Here is a 25,505-nt window from a genome sequence, read left to right as displayed (position 1 = left end):
AAAATGTATTTAGTAATAATATTCGTATATATATATACACACTTTTTTTTTCGTTTTTACTTGGCCATACCACGTGGCTTATGGGATTTTAATTCTCTGACCAGGGATCAAACCCAGGCCCTCGGCAGTGAGAGTGTGGAGTCCTAATCACTGGACTGCCAGGGAATTCCTAGTACCTTGAATTCTTCAATGTTTAATGAGATGCCAGGAACTGTTCTAAATGTTTCATATGCAGTATGTTATTTAATCCTCACAAAAACCCTATGAGGCAGATACTACTAGCACTCCCATTTTACTGAGACTAAGAGGTTAATTAACTTGCTTAAGGTCACACAGTAACTGACAGTGCCAGTACATATATCCAGCAGTCTTATGCTAAAGATGGTATTCTGAACTCTCATTATGTGTGCATAGGTGCTATAAAGGATTCAAGACCTATGAGCCTGCCTTGAAGACACTTCTAATTTTGGTTAAGAAGGACCGATAATACAGACGAAATAACTGGGGAACAAAAATGTGAGACTGAGTGGAAGTTTACATAAAAATACCATGAATGTGTATGCCTATACCTACAATATCTAAACTGAACTAAGGAAAGAGGTCGAGGTCAAGATAGGCTGGAATGGCCAGAGGAACGATGTGAAACATTAGCTCAACTCAAATGCAGGAACCATTGGCTACAGAGCAGGGGATAAGATGAAGAAGGTGGGATGCTTCCGCCAAGGGTGGCGAAAACACCCAGGAAACAGCGGCAAATAAGAGTACAAGGAATAGGGATTAGACAGAAATAGTGGTCTTAAAACTTAAAAAGATTTTTTATTTCATTTGGAAGACAACAGCCATTGTTGATTTTTTGACAGGAAAATGACATGATCAAGCAGCTAAGAATTCTCCCGTCAGAAATACTCAGGATAGAGTCTAAGGAAAAAAGAAAGTACAGTGTTCCTCAATAAGAGTGAGATCATCCTCTATCCCAGGGAGTCTTTGGAAAAACGTGAAGATAAATTTTGGCGTCACAGTGACTGTGTGTACAGGAGCACTTTGAGCATTTAGTTTGGTGGGGGCCAAGGATGCTACACATCTTGCAATGTGTAAAATGGTCCCAAACCACAAAGAATGATCCTGGCCAAGATGCCCAGAGTGTGTGTCCCTGTTGAGAACAATGAAGGATCATTAGAGTGGTCCAGAAGGGAGGTAATAAGGGCTTTAACTAAGATGGGCACAGTGAGATACCTCAAAGCGAAAAAAACAAAAAACAAACAGTACGTTCGACAGAAAGAGAGAGACAGACAGACAGAAATATATAAGGAATAGAAGAAAAGAAAAAAATCCTACTTATTTATAAAAATACAGGGGATTGAACTTGGAGAGACGATGGCCACGTGCACATCTAAGAGTCTGTGAATTTCTAAGGGAGATTATAACAAAGAATGGACTTTCAAGTCCGACAGACAGACATGTATTCGAATGAGTTTTAAACCAGCCCTTCCACTTACCAGTTGCTGACACCTCAGGCAAAATAACCGAACCATCTAGCACCACATGCTGGGCACACAGTAGAGTGGCAGCTTCTAGCTGTGGCAGTAACTAGAGATACTTCTTACTAAAGTAAAAGACAGGGTTTCTAGCCTGTGAAACTGAAGGAATGATGAAATCGCAGAAATAAATGGGGGGCTTATTAAGGGGATCTAGTCTGGAGATTTCAAGTTTCATTTTGGACATACTGAATTGGAGGGAAGAGCCCTCTACTCAAATGGGAACTAATTTGATGGAAGTGGGAAAGATCAGAAGTGGTAGCAGCTTAAAGATGGGAGTCTGGAGTTCCCTCGTAAAGGCATTAGTCAAATCACTAAATGGACAAGCTCTATGCCGGGGTGGAGAAAGGAGGGCAGCAACAGGAAGGTAGAAGTATGACGGAAGCCCACAGGAAGGGTCCTGAAAGAGGAGCTCTCAAGAAAGAAGAAAGGTGAGAAAGGTAGAAAAAGTACCAAGTTTTTTACAAATGGGGAAATAATGAGAGGAGGTAAAAGTATGAAAAACACCTGGTACTGTGCTAGAAGCTGAAGGCACAATGGGGTACTTGGCACTCAAGCCTAGTAGGGGAGACAGAGAAGTCAATAAATTACTGTTTGATAAACCGTCTGACAAGGGGGGTGCGTAAGGTTCTACAGCAGCACGAAGCACAGGCAGCATAAGCTATTCTGGGGGATCAGGGCAATCATCTGAGGTGACGATGTCACAGACAGCTAACCCAGCAAAGAGGTGGAAGAAGGGCACACTAGGCAGAACAACACACACACACACACACACACACACACACACACACACACACACACCAGAAAGTGACAGTGTGATGGGACTGGAGTTGCTACAAGCAGGGAGCTCAGTATGGCAAAGTAGGGAGTGAGATTAAGCTAAAGAAATAAGTAGGAGCCAATAAGAACATGAAAAGATGCTCAATGTTATTAGCCATCATGGAAATGCAAATCAAAACCATAATGAGGGACTTCCCTGGCGGTCCAGTAGTTAAGACTCCATGCTTCTACTGCAGGGGGCACCAGTTCAATCCCTAGTTGGGGAACTAAGATCCCGCATGCCTAGCGGCACGGCCCCAAGAAACAAAACAAAAAAACCTCATAAACAAACCATAATGAGATACCACTTCACCCCCACTAGGATGGCTGTAACAACAATAAAAAAGACAGTATCAAGCACTGGCAAAGATATGGAGAAAATGGAACCCTCATACACTGCTGGTGGGAATGTAAAATGATTCAGCCACTTTGGAAAAGATAGTTTGGCAGTTCCTCAAGAGGTTAAACATAGAGTTACCATATGACCCAGCAACTCCACCCAAGAGATGTGTAAACATATGTCACATAAAAACTTATACACGACTATTCATGGCAGCATTATTCATAAATAGCCGAAAAGTAGAAACAACCAAAACATATATCAACTGATGAACGGATAAACAAAAATGTAGTACATATGCACATTGGAATGTTATTCAGTAATAAAAAGGAACAAAGTATTACAGAAAGTAGATTAGTGGCTGCCAGGGGCTGGCAGGGGTGGGAGGTTTCTGCTAATGGGTATGGGGTTTCTTTTTTGGGTGATGAAAATACCCTAAAATTAAATATGGTCATGGTTGTACAACTCTGTCAGTATACTAAAAACTATTGAATTGTATACTTAAAACGAGTGAATTTTATGGAATGTAATTTGTATCTCAATAAAGCTGTTAAAAAAAAGAAAAGAAAAAAGAAGTAAGTAGGGCAGTGACTGGATATAACTGGCTTTGTACGCCAAGCTAAGACATTTGGAATTTCTACTGCATTAAAATGACTCCCCCCAACGCCCCACCAGGACTTCCCTGGTGGTCCAGTGGTTAAGAATCCGCCTTCCAATGAACTAAGATCCCACATGCCACGGGGCAACTAAGCCCGCCCACCTCAACTAGAGAGGAGCCATAAGGAAAGATCCCGCATGTCGCAACTAAGACCCGATGCAGCCAAAAGTAAATAAATAAACACATAAATAAACAAAATGAGCGCCCACCCCACACCCCTGAGATGGAATTTGTAGAGTGGAGCTTAAACTACTGAAACATAAAAACACATGCTCATTAATCTTCAGCATCAATCAAAATCCCAGTTAGTAACAAGCAGATTATACACACATTTGGAATTAACTGGCAACTGACTCACCCGGAAAGAGGGGAATCCATCATATGAATAAAACTCAAATACTTCGTAGAAAAGGCAAAAGAACTGTTACCCATTAACTACTAACTGATGAATGTTCCCTTTAACTGCAAGGACAATTACCACACAGTAACGCTGCCCCAATTGCCAAGCACATAACATTTGGAACAAATTTTGAAGAACACAAAACTAAATAACAATGACACTAGCAAACATTTTGATGAAAACATGAGATTTAATACAAGTTACAAATTCTAGAAGGATACTCACAAGGAGAAATTTCAGTTGTCTGTGAAGATGATTCAGAGGACCTCTGGGCTCTCCCAATTCCACCTTAATATTCTAAAAAGTTCCCAGAGTCAGTTTTCACTGGTAATCCCATCTTCTTTGCATCAGGGTCACAGTTATTTGCATTTCAAACTACCCACACATTTAAAAATATATTTCATGAAGCACTAGTGAATTGAAAAAGTAGGTCAATACTGCATTTAGAACACCTTCCCCAGGGATACCATAGGCCCTGCCCATCCCAATACAGTACCCTAAATTCAGGCCACCAGAACCCCTCTCTATACCACAACTGCAGCTACATGGAACACATGCTCTCCTACTCCGTCCCACTGAATTTCCAAAAGGACAAGGAGTAGAAATATAAATAAATACATCTCAAGACTCGGTGACAAACTTAGCATTACCACACACTAAAAACAACACACTCCTTCCCCCAATAAATATGCTCATTAGACTTCTAAGTGTTAAATCTACAGTGTGCTGTCTTAGCCAGAGGTCAAAGTTTTATAAACCTAAATCCTTAAAAAAGAAAACGCGGGGGGGATGGTTTGAAAGAGAAGAAAATAGTAAATGCCAGTACGTAAATTCCTATTGCAGGAAAAGAAAAGCGCTAAAAATATAATTATCCATGAGCCACCACTCTGAGGAAACCACTTGTAACACTATACAGGCCTTTGTGTACACATTTTTAAAAACCATAGTTGAGATCCTACTGTACATATAATTTTGTACTTTTTGGGTCTTTTTTTTTTTCCCTTAATAATAAGCATTTTCTCTCATTATTAAAGATACTTTAAATCATGATTTTAAAAATATATATACACTATTTCATCATGAAAACCTATTTAAATCATTTTCCTACTGACTATTCAGGTTTTGTTTTTAATATTTTCTAAACACAGCTATGTGACTGCACTGAGTATCTTTGTCCATATATTTTTGTTACCAATTCTGATTAATTTCTTAAGAGAGATTCTAGAAATGTAAATATAGGGTGAAAGGTCTGAATAGAATAATGACTCTTGATGTGTTGCCAATATATGCACTCCTTTAAGAAAAGCAGAGACTGTAAGTCACTGTGATGATTCCGTTTGAGTTCCCACTCAAGAGACTTTATTAATCATAATCGCAGTACTGTGGATAACTGATAGATCAGATCACCTGGCAAAACCTCCACTGGCTGCTCTGGTGAGACTTCAGGGGCAAGCTGAGCCTTTCAGAGATGCCCAGGGAGAGCTAAGCCTGGGGCTGGGCTGGAAGCATGGAGCACTAGCAACAGGCAAGTTCAAAGTAAATCCACACTGAGTAAACGCAACAGAAAGAAGGGTTTGCTCCTACCAGAGTTGCAGTTGAAGAGAGTGGAGGGATTTGAAGAATCTCATCCACAGGACTCCAGGAAATATCCAAAGTGATCGTAGTTTGTGAGGCAGCAACTGTATCATCCAAGGCCGTGGACTTAAAGAGCTCATACTGGGCAAAGCCGCTGGCTGTTAACTGAAAGAGTGCATCCAGCAGACCATTAGCTATGCTTTCACAAGGCCAAAGGCCCATTATCAAAATGACTTTGACTCTTTTCCCAAAAGAAAAAGTGTCGAGGACTTCCCTGGTGGTACAGTGGTTAAGAATCCACCTGCCAATGCAGGGGACACGGGATCAAGCCCTAGTCCGGGAAGATCTCATATGCCATGGAGCAACTAAGTCTGTGAGCCACAACTACTGAGCCCACATACCACAACTACTGAAGCCCGTGAGCCCTAGAGCCTATGCTCCACAACAAGAGAAGCCACCGCAATGAGAAGGCTGCGCACCATAATGAAGAGTAACCCCTGCTCGCCACAACTAGAGAAAGCCCACGCACAGCAACGAAGACCCAACGCAGCCAAAAATAAATAAATAAATAAATTTATAAAATAAATAAATAAAATATGTTAAAAAAAAAAGTGCCATGCTTTTATCCCAAATGGAAAAATATGACAATTCTTTTTCATCACAAAGATTAGCTAAAAGGCAAGGCATATATTTTCAGTCATTAGTTGATATGAAAATAAACATTTTGATACTACAGAAAAATATCTAGTCATATTAGGAGTGAAAAAACCTTTACACTAGGAAGGCAGATTGGTAGCAGTTTGAAGAAAATAATATGAATAGAAGAGAAATACTTACAGTAGACAAGTGATGTCTTTTCTTGTGTGAATTTTTGAGGTCTTCAAGATTTACAGAATAATTTTTATCAGCTATAGGACATGAAAGAAAGAAAATACTTTACATGTACAATTCAAAATTACATCATTAGAACTAGAAAATTATAATCCCTCAAATTCTGAGGGTATCACAACTTAACACTAATGATTGTTGAAATTAAATTTTAAATCACAGATGAAATGTTTTTAAAAGAAGGAAAGTGGAACAGAGGTCAATAATACTACCAAAAGTATAATTAAAGGCCCACTATGAAATTGGAATTATATTCAACTTTTTTATCCTCCAATGAAAACTTCCAAAAATACACACATATAAATGAAATGAAACCCAAATAAAACAGCCATAAACTTCTGTTCGGACTTCTGGAAATCTGTTTCTGGGCTATCTCCTACATGCTGCAAGTTACACATTGCAGTAGATTCATGGTGGCTAACACAAGTTCCACTGTGTGCACTTCCCTCTTAACAATATCAAGTTTCAGTAAAGACCACAAAGCAATAACTATACAAATAAATATATACACACACACCCACAAAAGTAAGAGAAGTGAGCTCTCACCTTTACAGGTGACCATGCACAAGACAATTCCTGTGATGATGTTATTGGTTATGATAAGCTCAGCTCCCAGCCAACAGGTACCTTCAGGATCTGAACCATCACACCTTACCCAAAGGGGAGGAAGGGCAGTAACTGGCCGATTAATCTTCAAATGGGTCATATTAGGATTGTGAGCCATGGTGTAAAGTCCAATTAACTGCCTTGGAAACAACAGTAGGAAGAATAAATTAGACGTAGAGACTGTCAATCAGTCAAAAGTTTTCTTTTCCAAAGATATCATGAACAGTAGCTACGATTCTGACTCTGATCCCACTTCTGATCACCACCTAAGATTTTATACCCAATGCCAATGTGTGGGGTTTTTCCTTACACCAAGCAATTCTGACACCAGCTCGGTATCCTACAATTCAACTCAATTCTGACACTATCTACCCAAAGATAGCATCAGCTCCCACAGGTTAAAGCCTCAGTCCTACAAGACTGCCTCCCCCCAACTTCCAATTGCCAAATTCCAAGTCAAGGTTGTCATCTGTGTGTCTATAGATCGCAGGTCCCAACAACCCCCTCCTTGGGTTAAATTAACATGCTAGGGCTGCTCAAAGAACTCAGAGAAACATTTTACTTGCTAGATTACCAGTTTATTATAAAAGCGTAGAACTCAGAAACAGCCAGATGGAAGAGATGCAAAGGGAAAAGTATGAGGAAAAGGGCATAGAGCTTCCACGGCCTCTCCTAGCAAGCTACTCTCCCAGCACCTCCGTGTGTTCACCAACCCAGAAGCTCTCCAAACCCTCTCCTTTTGGGTTTTTATGGAGGTTTCATTACATAGTCACAATTGATTAAATCACTGGCCACTGGTGACTGAACTTAACCTCCAGCCCCTCTCCCCCCCAGAGGTTGGGTGGGACTCAAAGTTCCAACCGTCCAGTCACATGCTTGGTTCCCCTGGCAAGCAGCCCCCATTCTTAGGTTACCTGGTGTGGGGTTCAAAAGTCACCTCATTAACATAAAAAAAGACACCTTTATAGTTCTCCACACCTAGAAAATTCCAAAGGTTTCAGGAGTTGGGTGCCAGGAACAGCAGACAAAGACCAAATATGTTTCTTATTATACATCACAATATCACAGAATCCCAGAAACAAAAATCTGGAAATTAAGTGGCAAAATACATAAAAGTTTCACCAAGTGAAGAAGTGGGAGCAGGGTACACGAGGCAGATCAAGAAGTGACAAAAAAAAAAATGACAAAGTGGGCTTCCCTGGTGGTGCAGTGGTTGAGAGTCCGCCTGCCGATTCAGGGGACGTGGGTTCGTGCCCTGGTCCGGAAAGATCCCACATGCCGCGGAGCGGCTGGGCCCGTGAGCCATGGCCGCTGAGCCTGCGCGTCTGGAGCCCGTGCTCTGCAACGGGAGAGGCCACAACAGTGAGAGGCCCCCGTACCGCAAAAAAAAAAAAAAAAGACAAAGTGTAGCTACTACAAGCAGGGAGTTCAATATGTGATAGACGGTCATTGGGAGTGGAAGTAGGCTGTGAGATTAAGCAAAAGAAATAACAGAATATGTCAATTATATCTCAGTAAACCTGGGGGGTGGGAGAAAGTAGAAGCCAATAAATATATGAAAAGATGCTTGAGGTCATTAGTCATGGAACACTTAAGGAAATTTGAATATAGTCTGTGGATTAGATGGTAATATTGTAACAATGTTAAATTTCCAGATTTTGATGACTGTTCTGTGGTTATATAAGAGAATGTACTAGATTCTAGGAAATACATAGTGAAGTATTTAGGGGTGAAGGAGCATGATGTCTCCAACATACCGTTAATATCTCATTTAAAAAACTGTGTGTGTGTGACACGTGTTTGTTATACAGATGGGGGAGTGGGCAGGAGCAGAGGAGGAGGAACAAGTGACAGAATCACAAAGCAGAGACAGCAAAATGTAAATAATGGTCAATCTGGTTAAGGGTACACAGAAGTTCCTGAACTATTCTTTTAATTTTTCTGTAAATTTGAGTGTATCAGAATTAAAAGTTACCAAAAATACGGCTTAAAATTTTTTTTCAAAGAGATGAAAGCTAAATTTATTACCAACAGATGTTCAGAAAAGGCATTTCTAAGGGATTGTACTTCAATAAAGAAATACAATAATCCTAGAAGGAAGGTCTGAAATGCAAGAAGAAATGGAGAGCAAAGAAATGATAAGCCTATGGATAAATCCAAACAAACACTGGCTGGAGAAAACAATGCAAATAAATAATGTTCAAGTTACGGGACAGAAAAGCAAAACAGGCCAAACATGACTTAAAATCAAGAAGCCAAGAAAGAAAAGACTGATTAACTACAAAAGATTTTAAAAGCTTCTACACAGCAAAACAAAACAAAAAAACCCCACCATGGGGGCTTCCCTGGTGGTGCAATGGTTAAGAATCCGCCTGACAATGCAGGGGACACGGGTTAGAGCCCTGGTCCGGGAAGATCCCACATGCCACGGAGCAACTATGCCCGTGAGCCACAACTACTGAGCCCGCGTGCCACAACTACTGAAGCCCTTGTGCCTAGATCCCGTGCTCCACAACAAGGGAAGCCACCACATTGAGAAGCCCGCGCACCACAACTAAGGGTAGCCCGTGCTCTCTGCAACTAGAGAAAGCCCGCGCGCAGCAACGAAGACCCAAAACAGCCAAAAATAGATAAATTAATTAAAAAAAAAAACCCACCATGAAAGAAAGTGACTTTGTGAATATTGTTATTATGGTCCTTATTCTCTAATATTGTTATATATATAACCGGATCCTCCAGGACTCCTTGACAGCAAAGACTTCTTGGTTTTGGAGTTGAGGGAGGCCGGGCAGACAGAAAGTCATATGTTGGGGGGTGGGTAGTGAAACTGGCAAAGCAGACAGAGGCGGTAGGGTTTCTAACAGGGGCACTACTGCCATCTGGGTGGGATAATTCCTCGTTGGACAGGAGAGCCCCATGCATTGCAGGACATTTACCATCCATGGCCCAGGCCAAAAGCTCCCCTGAATCACTGTGACAATCAAAAAGTATCCCTACATATTTCCAATTGCCTGCTGAGTATGGCACCCCTCATGGAGGACCACTGGATTGGATGTTGAAGGCTCATATGTGTCACTCATAAGGAATTTGGATTTTATCATGAGGCAAAAGAACCACTGAAGGATTTTTAAGCAGGGAAGCAATACAATCAGGCTTTCATTTTATAAAGATCACTCTGGCAGCAGTGAGGAAAAAAGATTGGCAAGGAACCAGATTAGAAATAAGGAAAACAATTACGAAGCAACAACAGTAAACAGTATAGGGGAATGGAGAAAGGGAAGATCACCGCAGTCGTCTTAGTTAGGCTTGGGATACCTATGGTACAGTCAAGGGACAGTCAAGTAGAGCTATCCTTAGAGAATTGAGTATACACATCAAGGGGGAGGCGAAAGGAGAGAGGGAGGGATCTAGCTAGATACATATTTTTTTCCCAATGTTTATAAGAACACTTCTATTTAAATCCTACCCTCCACCCCTACACTAAGAAAAAACTTACCTGGCTCTCCCAACTGGTAAAGCAAGTGGTCCAACATTTTCACCAGTAGAGAAATCAGAAATAGCAGTTTCTTCAGACTGTAGTTCTTCAACATGACTTGTTTCTTCCTTTTCTAAAGGCTTTAAAAATGTTTAATTATTTAACCAGGTAAAAGAACACTTAAGGTAACAGTCAACTCTTTACTATGCTGGAACATAACATACTGATTTCTAAACGCTTAAGCACAAAATGATTGGGTTATGACAAGAATCATAGCTACAAATCAATTTGGTAGTAATAAATCCCACCGTCAGAAGCATTTCCACTGTCCTATAAAGATATTGATCTAAGTTGCTACTGATAAAGGAAGTATCTGATACCATCAGAAAAGGAAGTGCTCTACCACGTACAAAATGATGTACAAACACCAAGGGAAACCCACGGAAGACTCCCTGATTTTGTCACTCCACAAACTTGAAGGTTCACAGCCCTTACTCCTTAAGTCTATTCCTCTTAGGGCTATCAGCTCTCATTTGTGTTTCTGATATACATGTGTTTAAGTAGTTAAAAAGTTCAGTTCTGCCAATAATAACAATAATTTTACGAATTAACATTTCCTGAGCATGTACTATGTACCCGTACTGTTGCAAGCTTTCTTTCATTTTTCATAAAAACCCTGAGATAGATACTATCATTAACCCTGTTTTATTGACCGGAAAACTGAGCTAGTGAATGGCTGAATAGCTTGCCTAGAATAACACAGCTGCTGCGCGGCAAAACTAACATTTGAATCTAGGTAGTCTGACTTCAAAACTCAAGTTCTTATCCACTAAGCTCTTCTAGCAGTCAATACTTAATAGGTATCTGACCTAGATGTTTCCTCAACTTTGAATTTCTTCTGCCAGATTCCAGATTTTATTCCCTTCCAGGCCTGGGTTTCCAAATAGTTCCTAGAAGTATCCAAGAAATGTCATTTTTCCTTCCGTTCTACTTTTCAATATCCATCTACCTAAAGCGCATGCTTTAAGCTCTACTGATCTTTGTAGAAATAAAGCCCATTTTAATTGTTCCCCAACCAAAAATGCCAGGTAACTCCTCACAACTCCAAGCTGCATCCTCACTAGTAGCCCGACCAATTTCCACAAATTCCTCTGCTCACCTTTACCTTTTCCCAGGTAACTCATCTTCACCAGACCAACTTCATTTTTTCAGCTTTTGCTCAACAAACATTTTCCCTTCTATGGGCAAAGTCTAAATTCAACCACATAATTCACCTATAATTATTTTCCAAGCATCTGTCCACCACTGATAAGCATCATTAGTACAAAAGACCAATAAATATGTCCCCTCCTCAGAAAGAAGTTTCTGTGTGTATTTAAAATAAAGAGCTCTCTGTTCATTCATCTCAATCCTGGTCCAGACAGCATGTGGGCCCTAAAGCAGACAAAGATATTCCTTCTAAAGGAACATCCACTTTCCCCTATTAGATCCTGTTCCTATCTACTTCGGGAAACAATATACCCAAGAATGGGTCCTGGCCCCAAAGCAACTGTGTAATGTGACAGCATTATCAGCACTCAGTTAACATCACTGTTACTGCTCTGCCAAAACAGTTCCTGAACTTCAAACACAAAGGTGCCGTGTGCAGGGCAGAACTAGAGATGCACATGTAGAGAACAAACGTATGGACACCAAGCGGGGAAAGCGGCGGGGGTTGGGGGAGTGGATGAATTGGGAGATTGGGATTGACATGTATACACTAATATGTATAAAATAGATAACTAATAAGAACAATAAGTAAAATAAAATTCAAAAATTGAAAAAAAAAAAGAGAAAAAAAAACCCCACAAAAGAGTAAGGCTGTAATTATAAAGTGATGCAAAAAATAAGAAGTCCCCTCTTGTTACATTTAACAAGCAAAAATTAAAGTAGAAATTTACAAGTCATAGCTACTTATGCTGTGCTGTTCAAAACAGTAGCCACCCACCAGCCACATGTGGCTTTTGAGCAACTGAAATGTGGCCAGATCAAATTGAGATTTAAGTGTAAAATACATACCAGATTTTGAAGACGCAGTATGGAAAAAAGAACTTAAAATCTCATTAATGATTTTTATATGAATTAGGTATTGAAATGATAACATTAGATAAATTAGATTAAATAAAAGCATTATTAAACATAATTTCAGACCCAGCAATCCCACTCCTAGCCATTTACAGTAAAGAAAACTGTGCTCACATAAAATTCTGTATAAAAATGATTATAGTAGCTCTATTAGTGATCGTTGAAGACTGAAAACAACCCAAATGTCCTTCAAAGGATGAATGGGTAAAGAAACTGTGGTACATCCATACCACAGAATACTACTCAGCAGTTAAAAGAAATGAACCATTAATACACAACTTGAATGAATCTCAAAGGCATTATTACACTGAGTGAAAGAAGCCAGACTCAAAAGGTTACACACTTTTGTATGATTCCATTCATGACATTCTTAAGAAGATAAAGCTACAGTGAGGGAGAAGAGGGAATGATTTTTTTTTTGAATTTTTGAATTTTACTTTATTTTTTTATACAGCAAGTTCTTATTGGTTATCCATTTTATAGAGGGAATGATTTTAAAGGGATAGCACGAGGGAGTTTTTTGGGGTGATGGAACTGTTTTGTGTTCTGATTATGATGGTGATTACCAGATTGTAGATATGTGTTAAAATTCACACAACTGGGGCTTCCCTGGTGGCGCAGTGGTTGAGAGTCCGCCTGCCGATGCAGGGGACACGGGTTCGTGCCCCGGTCCGGGAAGATCCCACATGCCGAGGAGCGGCTGGGCCCGTGAGCCATGGCCGCTGAGCCTGCGCGTCCGGAGCCTGTGCTCCGCAACGGGAGAGACCACAACAGTGAGAGGCCCGCGTACAGCAAAAAAAAAAAAAAAAAAAAATTCACACAACAACAAAAGAAAAAGTCAATTTTACAGTATGAAAATTAATTACCTTTTTTTTGCAATGAGGCTACCAGAAAATTTTTAATTACGTATGTGGTTCACATTATCTCTCTGTTGGACAGCACTGTACTTACTACTAAAAGATACTAGAATCCACTGTCACTAACATGCTGACAAGAAAATGTGTACATTTGAGATTATCCACAAGACACCAAATTTGGCTGTTAAGAATTAACCACAAAGCCCAAGCACTACTTACCACTTTTTCCACGATGAATACTGTGTCATTTTCATTTAGAATATTTTTCAAAGGGTTTGGTTGGCCTTTGCTGATCAACTGCACTTGAACATCAGTCTGTTAAAAATGGATTAAGGTCCAGCAATGTTATAGATACACACATATATATGTACAAATATTTAAACACATAAAGACCAGTTCTATGCAAGTAACTGGAAAAGAGAATTTGAACAAGACGTAATGTTTTCAAAATATAATTTCATTTATTCTTTGTCCATGTTGTTTTTCATGTTAAGAAAATCTAGCTGGGGAATTCTCTGGCGGTTGAGTGGTTACGACTCTGCACTTTCACTGCCGAGGGCGTGGGTTCAATCCCTGGTCGGAGAACTAAGATCCCTGCAAGCTGTGGCATGGGCAAAAAAAAAAAAAAATTCTAGCTCTTATATCTGTTATCTATGTGCTTCAAGGCCCACCTAAAGAGCACCCTGCCTTGTAAGACCTTTTAATTAGGATCACGCTGACATCCTCTTCCCCTAATCATATTGGATTTACTGTTAAGAACCATAAAATTAGCTCTTCACTAAATATTATCCTTTTTTCTGATTGTACTATGGAATTTAGAACTTTATCAGTTTATAGGAACTGCATATTTCTTCATTCCAATTGCAATAAACATTTATTGTAGAAAAGTTTGGAAACAGGTAGCTAAAAGAGATTTTTAAAAACTGATCTATAATTCTACTAGCCAGAGTAGTCACTACTATTATTAGTCTTTTTGGTGTATATTTTGCCTGATCTTTTTCCAGACATATAAATAAATCTATTTAAAGAGAAACATATCGGGACTTCCCTGGTGGTGCAGTGGTTAAGAATCTGCCTGCCAATGTAGGGGACACAGGTTCGATCCCTGGTCGGGGAAGATCCCACAGGCCACAGAGCACCTAAGCCTGCGAACCACAACTACTGAGCCCGCATGCCACAACTACTGAAGCCTGCGTGCCTAGAGCCTGTGCTCCGCAACAAGAGAAGCCACCACAGTGAGAAGCCCGCGCAGAGTAGCCCTGCAGAAGCTACTCTTCTGCAGCGAAGAGTAGCCCACACTCGCCACAATTAGAGAAAGCCTGCGCGCAGCAACAAAGACCCAACTCAGCCAAAATAAATAAATAATAAATAAATAAATAAAATAAAATAATAGAAATATATCTGTTATTTTGATAACTCAATAGGATTTTGCTTAAAAAATAAACAGAACATTCTAATGGTTTCATATCATGAACTTCTTTCCATGCCATTAAATGTCCTTAGGCTCTCTAGTACCATGGATCTACCATCACATAATTCCATATTATTCAACATTTGGGTATTTTCAAGTTATATGCTATAACAAACAATTGATAATGGACATCCTTTAAGTACTTTAAGATGAATATCTAAAATCACATTGATATTGTCAAATTGCCTTTCAAATATGTCATACCCACATATTTGCATTCCCATCACTTAGGTCAACATATTATTTTCATTGTTTATTTTTACCTCTGTTATTGTTTTAATTTTCATTTATTTGATCACTAATGAGAGTGAACAGCCTCTAATATTATTATTATTGACAAATATCTCTCACTATTTGAACCTATTTCTTAGTTTTGATATTGAAGCATTTAGATACCAAGTTCAGAGAGCAAAGGATGCTTTGTTATTCTGATCTACTAAGTTCTTGATCAAGTACTGTTGTGGGTAGAATTAAGTCCTCCCAAAAGATAAGCTGAAGTCCTAACCTCTGATTCCTCTGAATGTGACCTTATTTGGAAATAGGATCTTTGCAAATGTAATCAAATTAAGATGAAGATTAACTAGGTTGGGGGGGCGTGGCCCTAAACCCAATGACTGGTATATTAACAAGGAGAGAGAGATTTAGAGACATAGACACACAGGGAGAATGCCATGTGCTGACAAAGGCAGGTATTTCAACAAGCCAGGAAACACCAAGGATTGTTGGAAACTACCAGAAGCTAGGAGGAGGCAAGGAAGGATCCTTTCATAGAGACTTCAGCTGGAACACAGCCCTGCTCACACCTTGATTTCAGACTCCTAGTCCCCAGAACTGTAAGAGAATACATTTCTCATGTTTTAAGAAAACTAATGTGTAGTACATTGTTACAGCAGCCATAGGAAACTAATATAGGTACCAACTGGTAATAATTCAGATAGGGAGGGATTAATAATACATTTACTTGGATATATTTGATTTTTGAGTTTGGTTAGTGAGAATTCATATAGTAAGAGATAACTATACAGTTGGCCATTGAAGAACACAGGTTTTAACTGTATGGGTCCACTTATAAACAAATTTTTTTCAACAGTAAATGCTATAGTACTACATGACCCACTGTCGGTTGAATCCACAGATGTAGAACCTCGGATATGGAGGAACCACATATAGGGAGAGTCCACTATAAAGTTATAATCAGATTTTTGACTGTAGAGGGCCAGCACCCTTAACCCCTTTGTTGTTCAAGGGTCAACAGTATTTGTATTTTTCTTTCTGTGGTTACTTATTTGTATCCTTTGCCTATTCTTCTATTATGATTGTCTGTTTTCCTTATTGATTTTAAGAGCTTTTTATATATTTTACACACATGGATATTAGCCCATTTATGACTATTTCTCCTCAGCTCGTCTTTTAGGATATAAATTTTAGTTTGCTAATTGTTTTAAGAGATTAAGTTCTATGGGGAGTTTACCTATGGAACACTTGGCATATGCTTAAACTTAATAAATTCATGAATGTTTATAGCAGCTTTATTCATAATTATCAAAAACTGGAAACAATCCAAGTGTCTATCAACTGGCAAAACAGTGGAATACTACTCAACAATAAAAAGGAATGAACTACTGATACACACAACAACACAGTTGAATCTCAAATGCATTACATACTCATTGAGAGAAACCTGACCCAAAAGGCTACAAACTGTATGGTTTTATTTATATGACATTCTGGAAAAGGCAATACAGAAGACAGAAAACAGAGATATAAAACAGATTAGTAGCTGCCAGGGAACAGGGGAAACGGTTGACTATAAAGGGACATGAGGGGATTTTTTGGAGGTGATAGCAATGTTCTTGATTTTGGGGGTAGTTATATGACTAAATGCATTTGTAAAAATTCATAGAACTGTACTCTAAAAGGGTGAAATTTAGTCTACGTAAATTAACTTCAGTAAACTCAACTTATAAAAACTCAAAATTTTAGGATGATTGAGTTGTTTAAAAACCAAATAAAATGTTCATACCTCATAGATAAATGGATCTTTACAGATTCCTTTCTTTTCTTCATCAAATTCCCTGAAATGCAGAACCACATGTGAGAAATAGAGCTATAGTATTCTGTCATTTAAACTCAGGAGATAGCCATTACTTTCTCCAAGAGAAAAGCAAAATGCAAAGTATTCATGGCAGTCCTAAGGCATAGTTGAGAAGGGAGAAAAAAGCAGAAAAAGAGTATTAGGTTAACAAGGAAAAAAAAGGAGATGTGATAGAGATTAATAGACAGCTGCCCCAAAGTGGGTACTACTGCTTCTCAGAGGCAGCAGGAAATTAGGTTGCTTACCTCTACTCTTGTAACTTTTAAAACACAGTACCAATTACTATTAAAGTGTAAGTTACTACATGACTTTTGGGAAGTAAAAATGACTGGATTCTGACCTGCCACTGAATCAGCGGGTAACCATGGAGAAGTTATTTAAGGGTCCCAGGCCTTGGATTTCTATTGCTAAAATGGAAGCATCTATCCTCCCTGTTTTCATGAGCTGTCACTAAAAAATTAGTAAATATGATAATGCTAAAGCATTTCCTTTTTAAAATGTAAGCATAAAACTCTAAGATACTTCATAATTATCATTTTATTCAAGAAAGTTGATCCCAAAGCATGTAAACTGTTAGCCATTAACATACCAAAATGCACATCAGCCTGACCTACACTCTGAAAGAAAAGAATTTTTAGAGTCCTAAAGGAACCCAACAGAATGGTTTCAGGATACCATTTATTGTTTGATCCACTCTATAACTCACTGAAATAAAAACTATGACTCACATTTTGGAAAAGATTGTGACTTATTCTTAAAGAAGTTTAACTTCTATGTATGCATAACTCAGGGATGTTATTCAGTCAATCATTCAAGAATCATGTCACCAGTATGTGTATTATGGGCAGGCACTCTGTGGACAAAAAAGTTGCCTGCCATTCTGGTAAACACCGAATGCTGCCCACCATAAAACCATCAGCCACGGCAGCCACCCTGGTGCACCCTGAGGGGAATTCAGGATGCAGAAAAACAGGATACTGGCCCTAGACAGTTAAGATGCGTATCAAAGGAATAATTTCAATGAGTCCAGACTCTTACATCTTCCCATACATGGAAAAGCACTAAAATCATTAACTTGAGATGTCTGTTCTTGTGATTAGTAGTAAACTTTTGATGTTCAACTACTTTTTTGTTTTGTTTTGCTTTGTTTTTGTTGGTTTATTCCCCCAGCAAAAACTCCTATATATTCTGACTACTCCCTTACCTCTTTGGAACAGTTCTTCAGAGCTATCTGAGAAGCTGATTCCCAGGCTATAGTCCTCAGTAAGGTCCCCAAATAACGTAACTTTTGGGTTTTGGTTTTTTTTTCCGTCAACAATTCTTTTTTTTTTTTTTTCCCACACACACACACACACACACACACTGTATTTTATTTTTACAAGAGATAAATAGACTGACACCAAGCATTGTAAATGGATGACCACAGCAAAAGCAACCATGATTGCAATTACCAAACACGAAGCACATACTATGTCATAATATTTAGTCAACAATTCTTACTAAATGTCCAAGATATAAAACAAATGCATAGCCTCTGGTTCATAGTCTTGACTGTAGTCCAACTAGCAAACCAACAATTGCAATACAGGGTGATGAGTCCCAACAGAGGGGAGTGCGGGGTACTGTCATGGCACAAAGGAAGAGGTTTTGCTAGAGGGCTTGAACTGTATGCTGAAAGCCAAGAGGAGCTCACTACAAGATTTTAAATGAGAAAGATCTCCCTGACCTCCTGATTTGGAGGCCAGGAAAATAGCTGTGAATAACTTGTAGTACTTCAAAAAAGTGATGATGGTGAACAAAAGCAGTAGGGACGGAGGGAGAACAAGGGCACCTGGTGACTGACTAGATGGGACAGGGGTGGGTGGCAGTGGAAAAGAGAACCAAGTGACAGTCTTGGACTTGGAACTCTTAACTCATAGACAGAATTCAGGAGACTGTCAGATTGTGGGGAATAGATGAATTCAGTTTCACAGACGTTGAGTTTGAGGTCTCATTTGGAAATTTCCAGTAGGCAGGTAGCTACAAAGGCAGTGTGAGGGATACAGGTGGAAAGACTAACACCTATGAAATAATTAGGAAATGCAAAAGGTCTAAATAAAGTTGTATCAACAAGGGACTGGTTAAATAAACATAAAATAGCCATACAATGAAATATTATATAGCTGTTAAAAACAATGAGATGTATAGGCTCTCATACTGAAAGCTATCCAAGACATTGTTTAAGAAAAAAAAGAAAGAAAAAGCTAGTGATCTTTCTATAATGTTGAAAAACCTGACTAACATTACCACTTTTGTGAGCAGGAAATAAAAGCAATGAAGACAAATAATGAAAAAGTATGTCATTTAGAAAAGAAGGGGTTAGATTACAACAGTTATCAAAGTGTCAGGCCCGCAGCATCTGTTTCACCTGAAACTGGTTAGAAAGGGAAATTCTTTAGCCCCACCCCAGACCTACTAAATGAGAAACCCTGGAAGGGGGCCCAGCAATATGTTTTGGCAACCTGCCAGGTGATAGTGATTCATGATCAAATTTGAGAACTACTGGATTCGATTTTTATGTTGGATACAGAACTGGATGGAATCCCCTTTAGTACCAGTATTCACTATACGAATAAAACGAAGTCTTAAGAGCACTGTGAAACAAAGGTGCTTTAAAGAGCCGACACACCATCACGTTATCATTATAACTGTTGCTCATATAACTATCTTGAATAGACTATAACAACACGTTTCACGCCAGCCAGGCTTTAAACAGGTGAAAGATGTCGACATCTAGTTTTCTCTATCCTGGTAGGTGCCCCTAACATACCACAAGTTGTGTGCATTATAAGAGTGAATAATGTGCTTCTTGGAAAACTTGGCACCTTCCACCTCGGGAGACAATGTACACGTGTTTTCTCCTAAACGAGACTACAAGCAGCAGGGCCTACAGCGCCAACCCCACACTGTAGCAGGTAATCGGCGTCTCCCCAGCTCCCAGCTCCCAGCTCCCAGCTCCCGGGAAAGCGGACTTCGTCTACAACATTCGCGCCGCTGGAAACTGGCAAGGCGCTAATCCCCAAGGCTGTGGAAAGAGGCTTGGGGCAGGGATCGAATACACCGAGGGAGAAGTGCTGTCCTCACAGCCAAGACAAAAGCATGGGCTACTACTCACTGAAGGAGATGAGCGTAAAACTCCTCAGCAGCTCGGTTGGTTCGCGACCACATCCCGCCCCAGTTTGACTGCAGATCCGAAACCGCCAAACTGAAATGCGCGCCAGACGCTGACTTCCGGGGTTATGACCCCCCCCGCCGGGACTACTTTTACCACCACCACCACCTCAACAGGTCCCGTTTGTCCACAAAGTTAAACTTTTGTTTTATAGCATACAGCTGTTTTTCCTGTCCCAATAGTTTTCCATTCCCGTAAGAAAAAGTTAAAATAAGTTGTAACGGTTGAGGGGGAAAAGACACTCGTCTCGCGAGAGTTGGCCTCGCCCCCTTATGGATTACTCCGCGAAAAGGAGTCCCTTGTTTCTAAGTGCTCTTTTTGGCTTTGGAAGTAAATAGATACCGTAATTTGACATATATAAAGAAATAATACGCTATTTTTATTTTTTTAGATTGGTAGAGATATATTTTGTGTCCCTGTATTGGTTTTGAGACGGGGCAGGGTGGGGGACGAGTTGAAGGTTACATACAGAGTGGGAGTGCTAAACTCTTCCTTTTCCTGTGGGAGCCGCCGGGTTGAGAGGAGCGTGGCCTTCTCCTCTCCCCGCCATGGTGAGTGAAAGTTCTCTTTGTTGGACCTTCCTCTGCTCTTGGGGCCTGGCAGGAATGGGCTTGGGGGTTCAGAGCATAAAACCTTCATGAGGGGAAGCGAGGAGAAGGAGATGAGGACCAAAGGACTTCTGTGGCTGGGATCTGGGAAGTGAGGCTCTCCGGCAGCCATCTTAGAGGCAACGTGTGCGAGCCGGCGCAGGGCGCGTTTGGAAGCGACACAGGAGGACCCCCAGATCGTTCTCGGGCGCAGAAGGACCTTTGGAATTCTGGCTTCCCTTGGATCTTGAAAGAATGGGTTCCACTGAAGAATTGGAAATTTGCAGGGCCTAAGACTGAGTCTGGGTGAGAGTCAGTTTGGGGTCTTGTATCTCCGTGCCCGGCTTAGTAAGGAATACTTCGTCTTTTGAGAGATTTCGTTAAAGAAAAAACTTGTATTTCCACTTTTTTCCTGAATTATTGTGTGTTCATCTTAAGAATTGCCTCTGAAAGCATTCTTGTCCTCTTGCTTTAAATTTTTATTGTTGTGTATGTACTGCATAAATAACGTCTGTAGATGTGCCTTGGGGAGTTGAGTGAACAAAATAGGGAAAAAGCACTATCCTTATGAAGCTTCGATCGTAATTGAGCTGGTCAAAATGCATCGTAATGTTCGATGGTAGTAAGTGCTGTAGACATAGGAAGTTGGAGAGAAAGCAATAATTGGGCTTTATAAACAGTGATCAGAGAAACCTGAAGGTGGTGAGGAAGGGTATCTTTAGGTAGGAGACCGGTTACATCTGAGGCAGGACAGGGATGGCCCTGAGTGTAGGCCTGAGCATCTGGAAGAGTATGGAAAGCGAGGTTGAGCAGGTTGTGTACATCCTGCTTGGGATGTTTTACTTTCAGGTGGTAAGTCTTTGGAGAAGATTGAGCAAGAAGTAACAGGGCTGTTGTTTTTACTAGTAATTTTTGGAACCTGTGTTTGGAATGGGATGAAGGGGGCAAGGATGGATGTTTGGAGGAGTGGAGCCCTGGTAGATTTGCTGACATTTGGGATGAAAGAGTTTGGATGATGGCATTAAATGGCATTTTCAAACCTTCCAGTATGGTTTTGATTATTTTGCTCTCTAAGGCCTCATTTAAAAGTTGAATCATAAAGCGTTCTCTTTGAAAATGATGAAAATTCTGTGGCAGAACTTGAGAATCATCAGTGTCCTTCAAGTATTTACTGATGTTAATAGACCTGATGGTGTGTTGGTAACTTAGCCTTTGTTTTTGGTTTAAGTGTTATCTACCTCATCAAACTCTAGTCTCTTCTGGAACTGAACCGTTAATTCTTTTGTTGGCACGTGAGAAGAGTGCCTCTGACATTGCTTGTCAATATAAATTTTTTTTTTCTTTTCCCAGGCGTGCGCTCGTCCACTGATATCAGTGTACTCTGAAAAGGGGGAGTCATCTGGCAAAAATGTCACTTTGCCTGCTGTGTTCAAGGCTCCCATTCGACCAGATATTGTGAACTTTGTTCACACCAACTTGCGCAAAAACAACAGACAGCCCTATGCTGTCAGTGAATTAGCAGGTACGGATTTAGATCTTTCCTGGGTTGACTTTTTAAGAGGTACTTAACAGCAGTGATGAAATTTCACTCCATTGGTCCGTGTTTCTGAACCACATGATTTTCCTGGATGTTCTGATGCTGTTTGCTACCGTGCATGGTAGTCAGAATGGTGTGGTTGGGTAGCTAAAACTTGGGTTTCTTCACAATTTCAGGTCATCAAACCAGTGCTGAGTCTTGGGGTACTGGCAGAGCTGTGGCTCGAATTCCCAGGGTTCGAGGTGGCGGCACTCACCGCTCTGGCCAGGGTGCTTTTGGAAATGTATCCTTTGTTTAACCACCTAGACTAGGCAGCTGTGGCATTTAGCAGGCTGGACCTGTCTTTTTCTTGTTAGTAGTTGCAGAATGATTTATGCTGAAGATGCTAGTGTCCAGATTAAACATTTCTCTAGACAGATTTGAAATCTGGAAGATTTTTCCATCATAATTTTTAAAGCCAACAGGTTTGACAGTAGGAGGTTTTGCTTGCAGTGATGTCGTAATTTGCGCCTTACTCTGTTCTCAGCGACAGTTGCCTGCTGTCAGTAAGCTGGTTCAGAAGGGTGACGAAAATTCTTACTGAGCAAGGCATAACCTGTTTTTAATTCCTAAAATTTGAGAAATGTGATTCTTAACTGGGAAAACAGATGTGTCGTGGGGGCCGCATGTTTGCACCAACCAAGACCTGGCGACGTTGGCACCGCAGAGTGAATACAACGCAGAAGCGATATGCCATCTGCTCTGCGTTGGCTGCCTCGGCTTTACCAGCTCTGGTCATGTCTAAAGGTTTGTGATATTTTATATTCTAGGAGTCATAAAATACCCCTTTTTTTCTCTACCTGACCCTTTTCATTGGTGTTAACAGCCTGTGTACGTTCACCTCATCCTAGAGTGTCTGGCTAAATTTCCGTCTGCTAAATACTAGTTATAATCATTTCAGTCTTAATCATCAGTGAATACTATGTATCCAGCTCAATCATCAGTGAATACTGTGTAACTGGGGGAACTAATTCAAATAAAGTGATGTTGTATATTGTTCGAATACTTTCCATTTTGTCATGTTGCTTCCTCTTTTTATTTAACTGTCAAAGTGATGAGATTCCACTTGATTGGTCCGTGTTTCTGAAACACATGATATTTGTGGAAATTCTGATTTGGCAAATTGTATACACCATTTTTATTTTGTGTGTTCGATTCAGTTTTTCAAAGGGTGCAGGGTAACCAGGTCACTGTTAATTGGCTTTGTCAGGTCATCGTATAGAGGAAGTTCCTGAACTTCCGTTGGTGGTTGAAGATAAAGTTGAAGGCTACAAGAAGACCAAGGAGGCTGTTTTGCTCCTGAAGAAACTTAAGGCTTGGAATGATATCAAAAAGGTAGATTTTGTGGTCCTTCACACAAATTTGTTGCCAGATTTTAAATTTCAAAAGATTACTGAAGGGGACAGTATAACTAAACCGCAGTGGATGTGAGAGCAAGGACTCTGGAACCAAATTACCTGAGTTTGAAACCTGAAATCATTGCTGTGTTAAATTTAGGCAAGTCATTTTTGCCTCTAGTTTGGTTATCTGTAAAATGAAGTTTTTTAAACTATGAAGATCTATTGCAGGGATCATATCTCAGTCAAAATACCAAACCTCCCTTTGTTAGGTCTACGCCTCGCAGCGAATGAGAGCTGGCAAAGGCAAAATGAGAAACCGTCGCCGTATCCAGCGCAGGGGACCCTGCATCATTTATAATGAGGACAATGGTATCATCAAGGCCTTCAGAAACATCCCTGGTAAATCTTGTACTGCTTACATGTTTTAATTACCTATGCTGTGCAAGCTTACTCAGCTTTTATTATGATGAGATTCCACTTTATGGTCTGTGTTTCTGAAACTTCATGATTTTGTGGAACTTCTGATTCTTGGCTGAATGAATGAGCCGTTGATGGTTGAAATTCATGATTAAAATACTTCTTGGGTGCTATAAAGATGATTTGTGTTTCTTCTGTTGAAATACAGGCTCCCTAATTCTTGTTTTCCCTTTAAAAGGAATTACTCTACTTAATGTAAGCAAACTGAACATTTTGAAACTTGCTCCTGGTGGGCATGTGGGACGTTTCTGCATTTGGACTGAAAGTGCTTTCCGCAAGTTAGATGAGCTGTATGGCACTTGGCGTAAATCTGCCTCCCTCAAGAGTAACTACAAGTGAGTGTAATTCATATATTGAACATGGTGTTTATGCTGTGGATAGTGTTCAAAATTGGTTTGCATATTTTCTAAATAACGGATTGTGTTGCCATTTCCTCCTTGTAAACAGATGCAATATGTGGAAATGGTGAGATTCTGAGAAGTGATAGTATAGTGGAAATTCTGATTGTATTCTGTCGAGCTTAAATGATTAAAAGTAATCTTTTGTTGAGGTTCATGGTTTTTAGTCAGTTACATGAGAAATAGGAGTTGAGCCTCTATAGTCAGTGTTTTCTGTTTTCATTTAGCCTCCCCATGCACAAGATGCTCAATACAGACCTTAGCAGAATCTTGAAAAGCCCAGAGATCCAAAGAGCCCTCCGAGCACCACGGTAAAGTTGTGATATTCACTGTAATTCTTGCCTAGCCTCACACTATTGGGTATTTCAGAAATATGGGTAATGTAAATAAACTATAAATATAGTCTCTACCTTTTTATAGCAAGAAGATTCATCGCAGAGTCTTGAAGAAGAATCCACTGAAAAACCTGAGAATCATGTTGAAGCTAAACCCATATGCAAAGACCATGCGCCGGAACACCATTCTTCGCCAGGCCAGGAACGTAAGCAATAATTTGGGTTTTGCTGATTTATGTTGAGTTTTTAGAAAGATTTGATTCTTAGATTTTCTTCCTAATTTGTTGCAGCACAAAATCCGGATGGATAGGGTAGCAGCAGCACTAGAAGCCAAATCAGATGAGAAGGGGATTCCAGGCAAGAAGCCTGTGATGGGAAAGAAGGGAAAGGAGGCTGTTTGCGTTAAGAAGCTGAAGAAGCCGAAGAAGCCAAAGAAGCCTTTGGTGGGAAAAAAGGCTGCAGTGACCAAGAAACCAGCAGCTAAAAAGAAGCCTGCTAAAAAGCCTGCTAAAAAGAAGCCCACAGAAAAGAAGCCCACAGAAAAGAAACCCACAGAAAAGAAACCCACTACAGAGGAAAAGAAGGCTGCTGCATAAACTTAAATTCGTTTATTCAGTAAAGGTCAAATCATTTTGGACAGCTAATTTTGAATAAAGACCTGATGATCAAAGAGGCAGTGAGAAACATGACTTGGATGTGTTGTGTGAATCTTGGTTAGAATTTTTTTTACTGACACTT

The 25,505-nt window shown here is 40.0% G+C and overlaps 2 protein-coding genes and 4 non-coding genes across 9 annotated transcripts in view; 5 read left to right on the top strand and 1 right to left on the bottom strand.

Annotated features, from left to right (window-relative positions):
* The window catches only part of ZWILCH (zwilch kinetochore protein), a 38,556-nt gene extending 18,260 nt beyond the window's left edge, over positions 1 to 20,296 (bottom strand). For 2 of the 4 annotated variants that reach the window (XM_029238068.1, XM_029238069.1), the window contains exons 1-8: positions 19,998 to 20,296; positions 16,772 to 16,823; positions 13,497 to 13,592; positions 10,318 to 10,436; positions 6,762 to 6,961; positions 6,165 to 6,235; positions 5,337 to 5,492; positions 3,978 to 4,049 (exon numbers count right to left, since the gene is read on the bottom strand). In XM_029238068.1, coding sequence (XP_029093901.1) covers positions 3,978 to 4,049; positions 5,337 to 5,492; positions 6,165 to 6,235; positions 6,762 to 6,961; positions 10,318 to 10,436; positions 13,497 to 13,592; positions 16,772 to 16,823; positions 19,998 to 20,050 — 819 coding nt within the window. In that variant the 5' untranslated portion in view covers positions 20,051 to 20,296. Of the gene's footprint in view, positions 1 to 3,977; positions 4,050 to 5,336; positions 5,493 to 6,164; positions 6,236 to 6,761; positions 7,025 to 10,317; positions 10,437 to 13,496; positions 13,593 to 16,771; positions 16,824 to 19,997 lie in introns of those variants that run through there. The other 2 variants (XR_003795925.1, XM_029238070.1) reach the window with 2 other exon arrangements.
* Positions 20,297 to 20,551: 255 nt separating this feature from the next.
* On the top strand, positions 20,552 to 25,454 carry RPL4 (ribosomal protein L4). Its single transcript, XM_029239400.1, has 10 exons — positions 20,552 to 20,605; positions 21,992 to 22,163; positions 22,355 to 22,461; positions 22,826 to 22,964; positions 23,428 to 23,552; positions 23,827 to 23,956; positions 24,213 to 24,369; positions 24,660 to 24,743; positions 24,853 to 24,973; positions 25,058 to 25,454. The coding sequence occupies exons 1-10, from the start codon at positions 20,603 to 20,605 to the stop codon at positions 25,361 to 25,363; spliced, it is 1,344 nt and encodes a 447-aa protein (XP_029095233.1). The 5' UTR covers positions 20,552 to 20,602; the 3' UTR covers positions 25,364 to 25,454.
* On the top strand, positions 22,212 to 22,282 carry LOC114905302. Its single transcript, XR_003796150.1, has one exon. It is a non-coding gene; the product is annotated as a small nucleolar RNA SNORD18 (small nucleolar RNA).
* On the top strand, positions 22,666 to 22,764 carry LOC114905334. The gene has a single exon (XR_003796174.1). It is a non-coding gene; the product is annotated as a small nucleolar RNA SNORD16 (small nucleolar RNA).
* On the top strand, positions 23,264 to 23,335 carry LOC114905300. Its single transcript, XR_003796148.1, has one exon. It is a non-coding gene; the product is annotated as a small nucleolar RNA SNORD18 (small nucleolar RNA).
* LOC114905301 lies at positions 24,016 to 24,086 on the top strand. Its single transcript, XR_003796149.1, has one exon. It is a non-coding gene; the product is annotated as a small nucleolar RNA SNORD18 (small nucleolar RNA).
* Positions 25,455 to 25,505: the final 51 nt, after the last annotated feature.

The sequence above is a fragment of the Monodon monoceros genome, unplaced genomic scaffold, assembly GCF_005190385.1.
Source record: "Monodon monoceros isolate NGI ecotype Baffin Bay Population unplaced genomic scaffold, NGI_Narwhal_1 Super_Scaffold_21, whole genome shotgun sequence".
NCBI classification, from domain to species: Eukaryota; Metazoa; Chordata; class Mammalia; order Artiodactyla; family Monodontidae; genus Monodon; species Monodon monoceros.
The sequence above is the reverse complement of the archived record's forward strand: the minus strand, read 5'-3'. Positions and strand labels throughout refer to the sequence as shown.

Excerpts from the sequence above, each read along its gene's own strand:
- RPL4 (XM_029239400.1), top strand. Across the intron at positions 22,965-23,427 it reads AGCTCTGGTCATGTCTAAAG|GTCATCGTATAGAGGAAGTT; the intron begins GTTTGTGATATT and ends TGGCTTTGTCAG. Across the intron at positions 24,370-24,659 it reads TCCCTCAAGAGTAACTACAA|CCTCCCCATGCACAAGATGC; the intron begins GTGAGTGTAATT and ends GTTTTCATTTAG.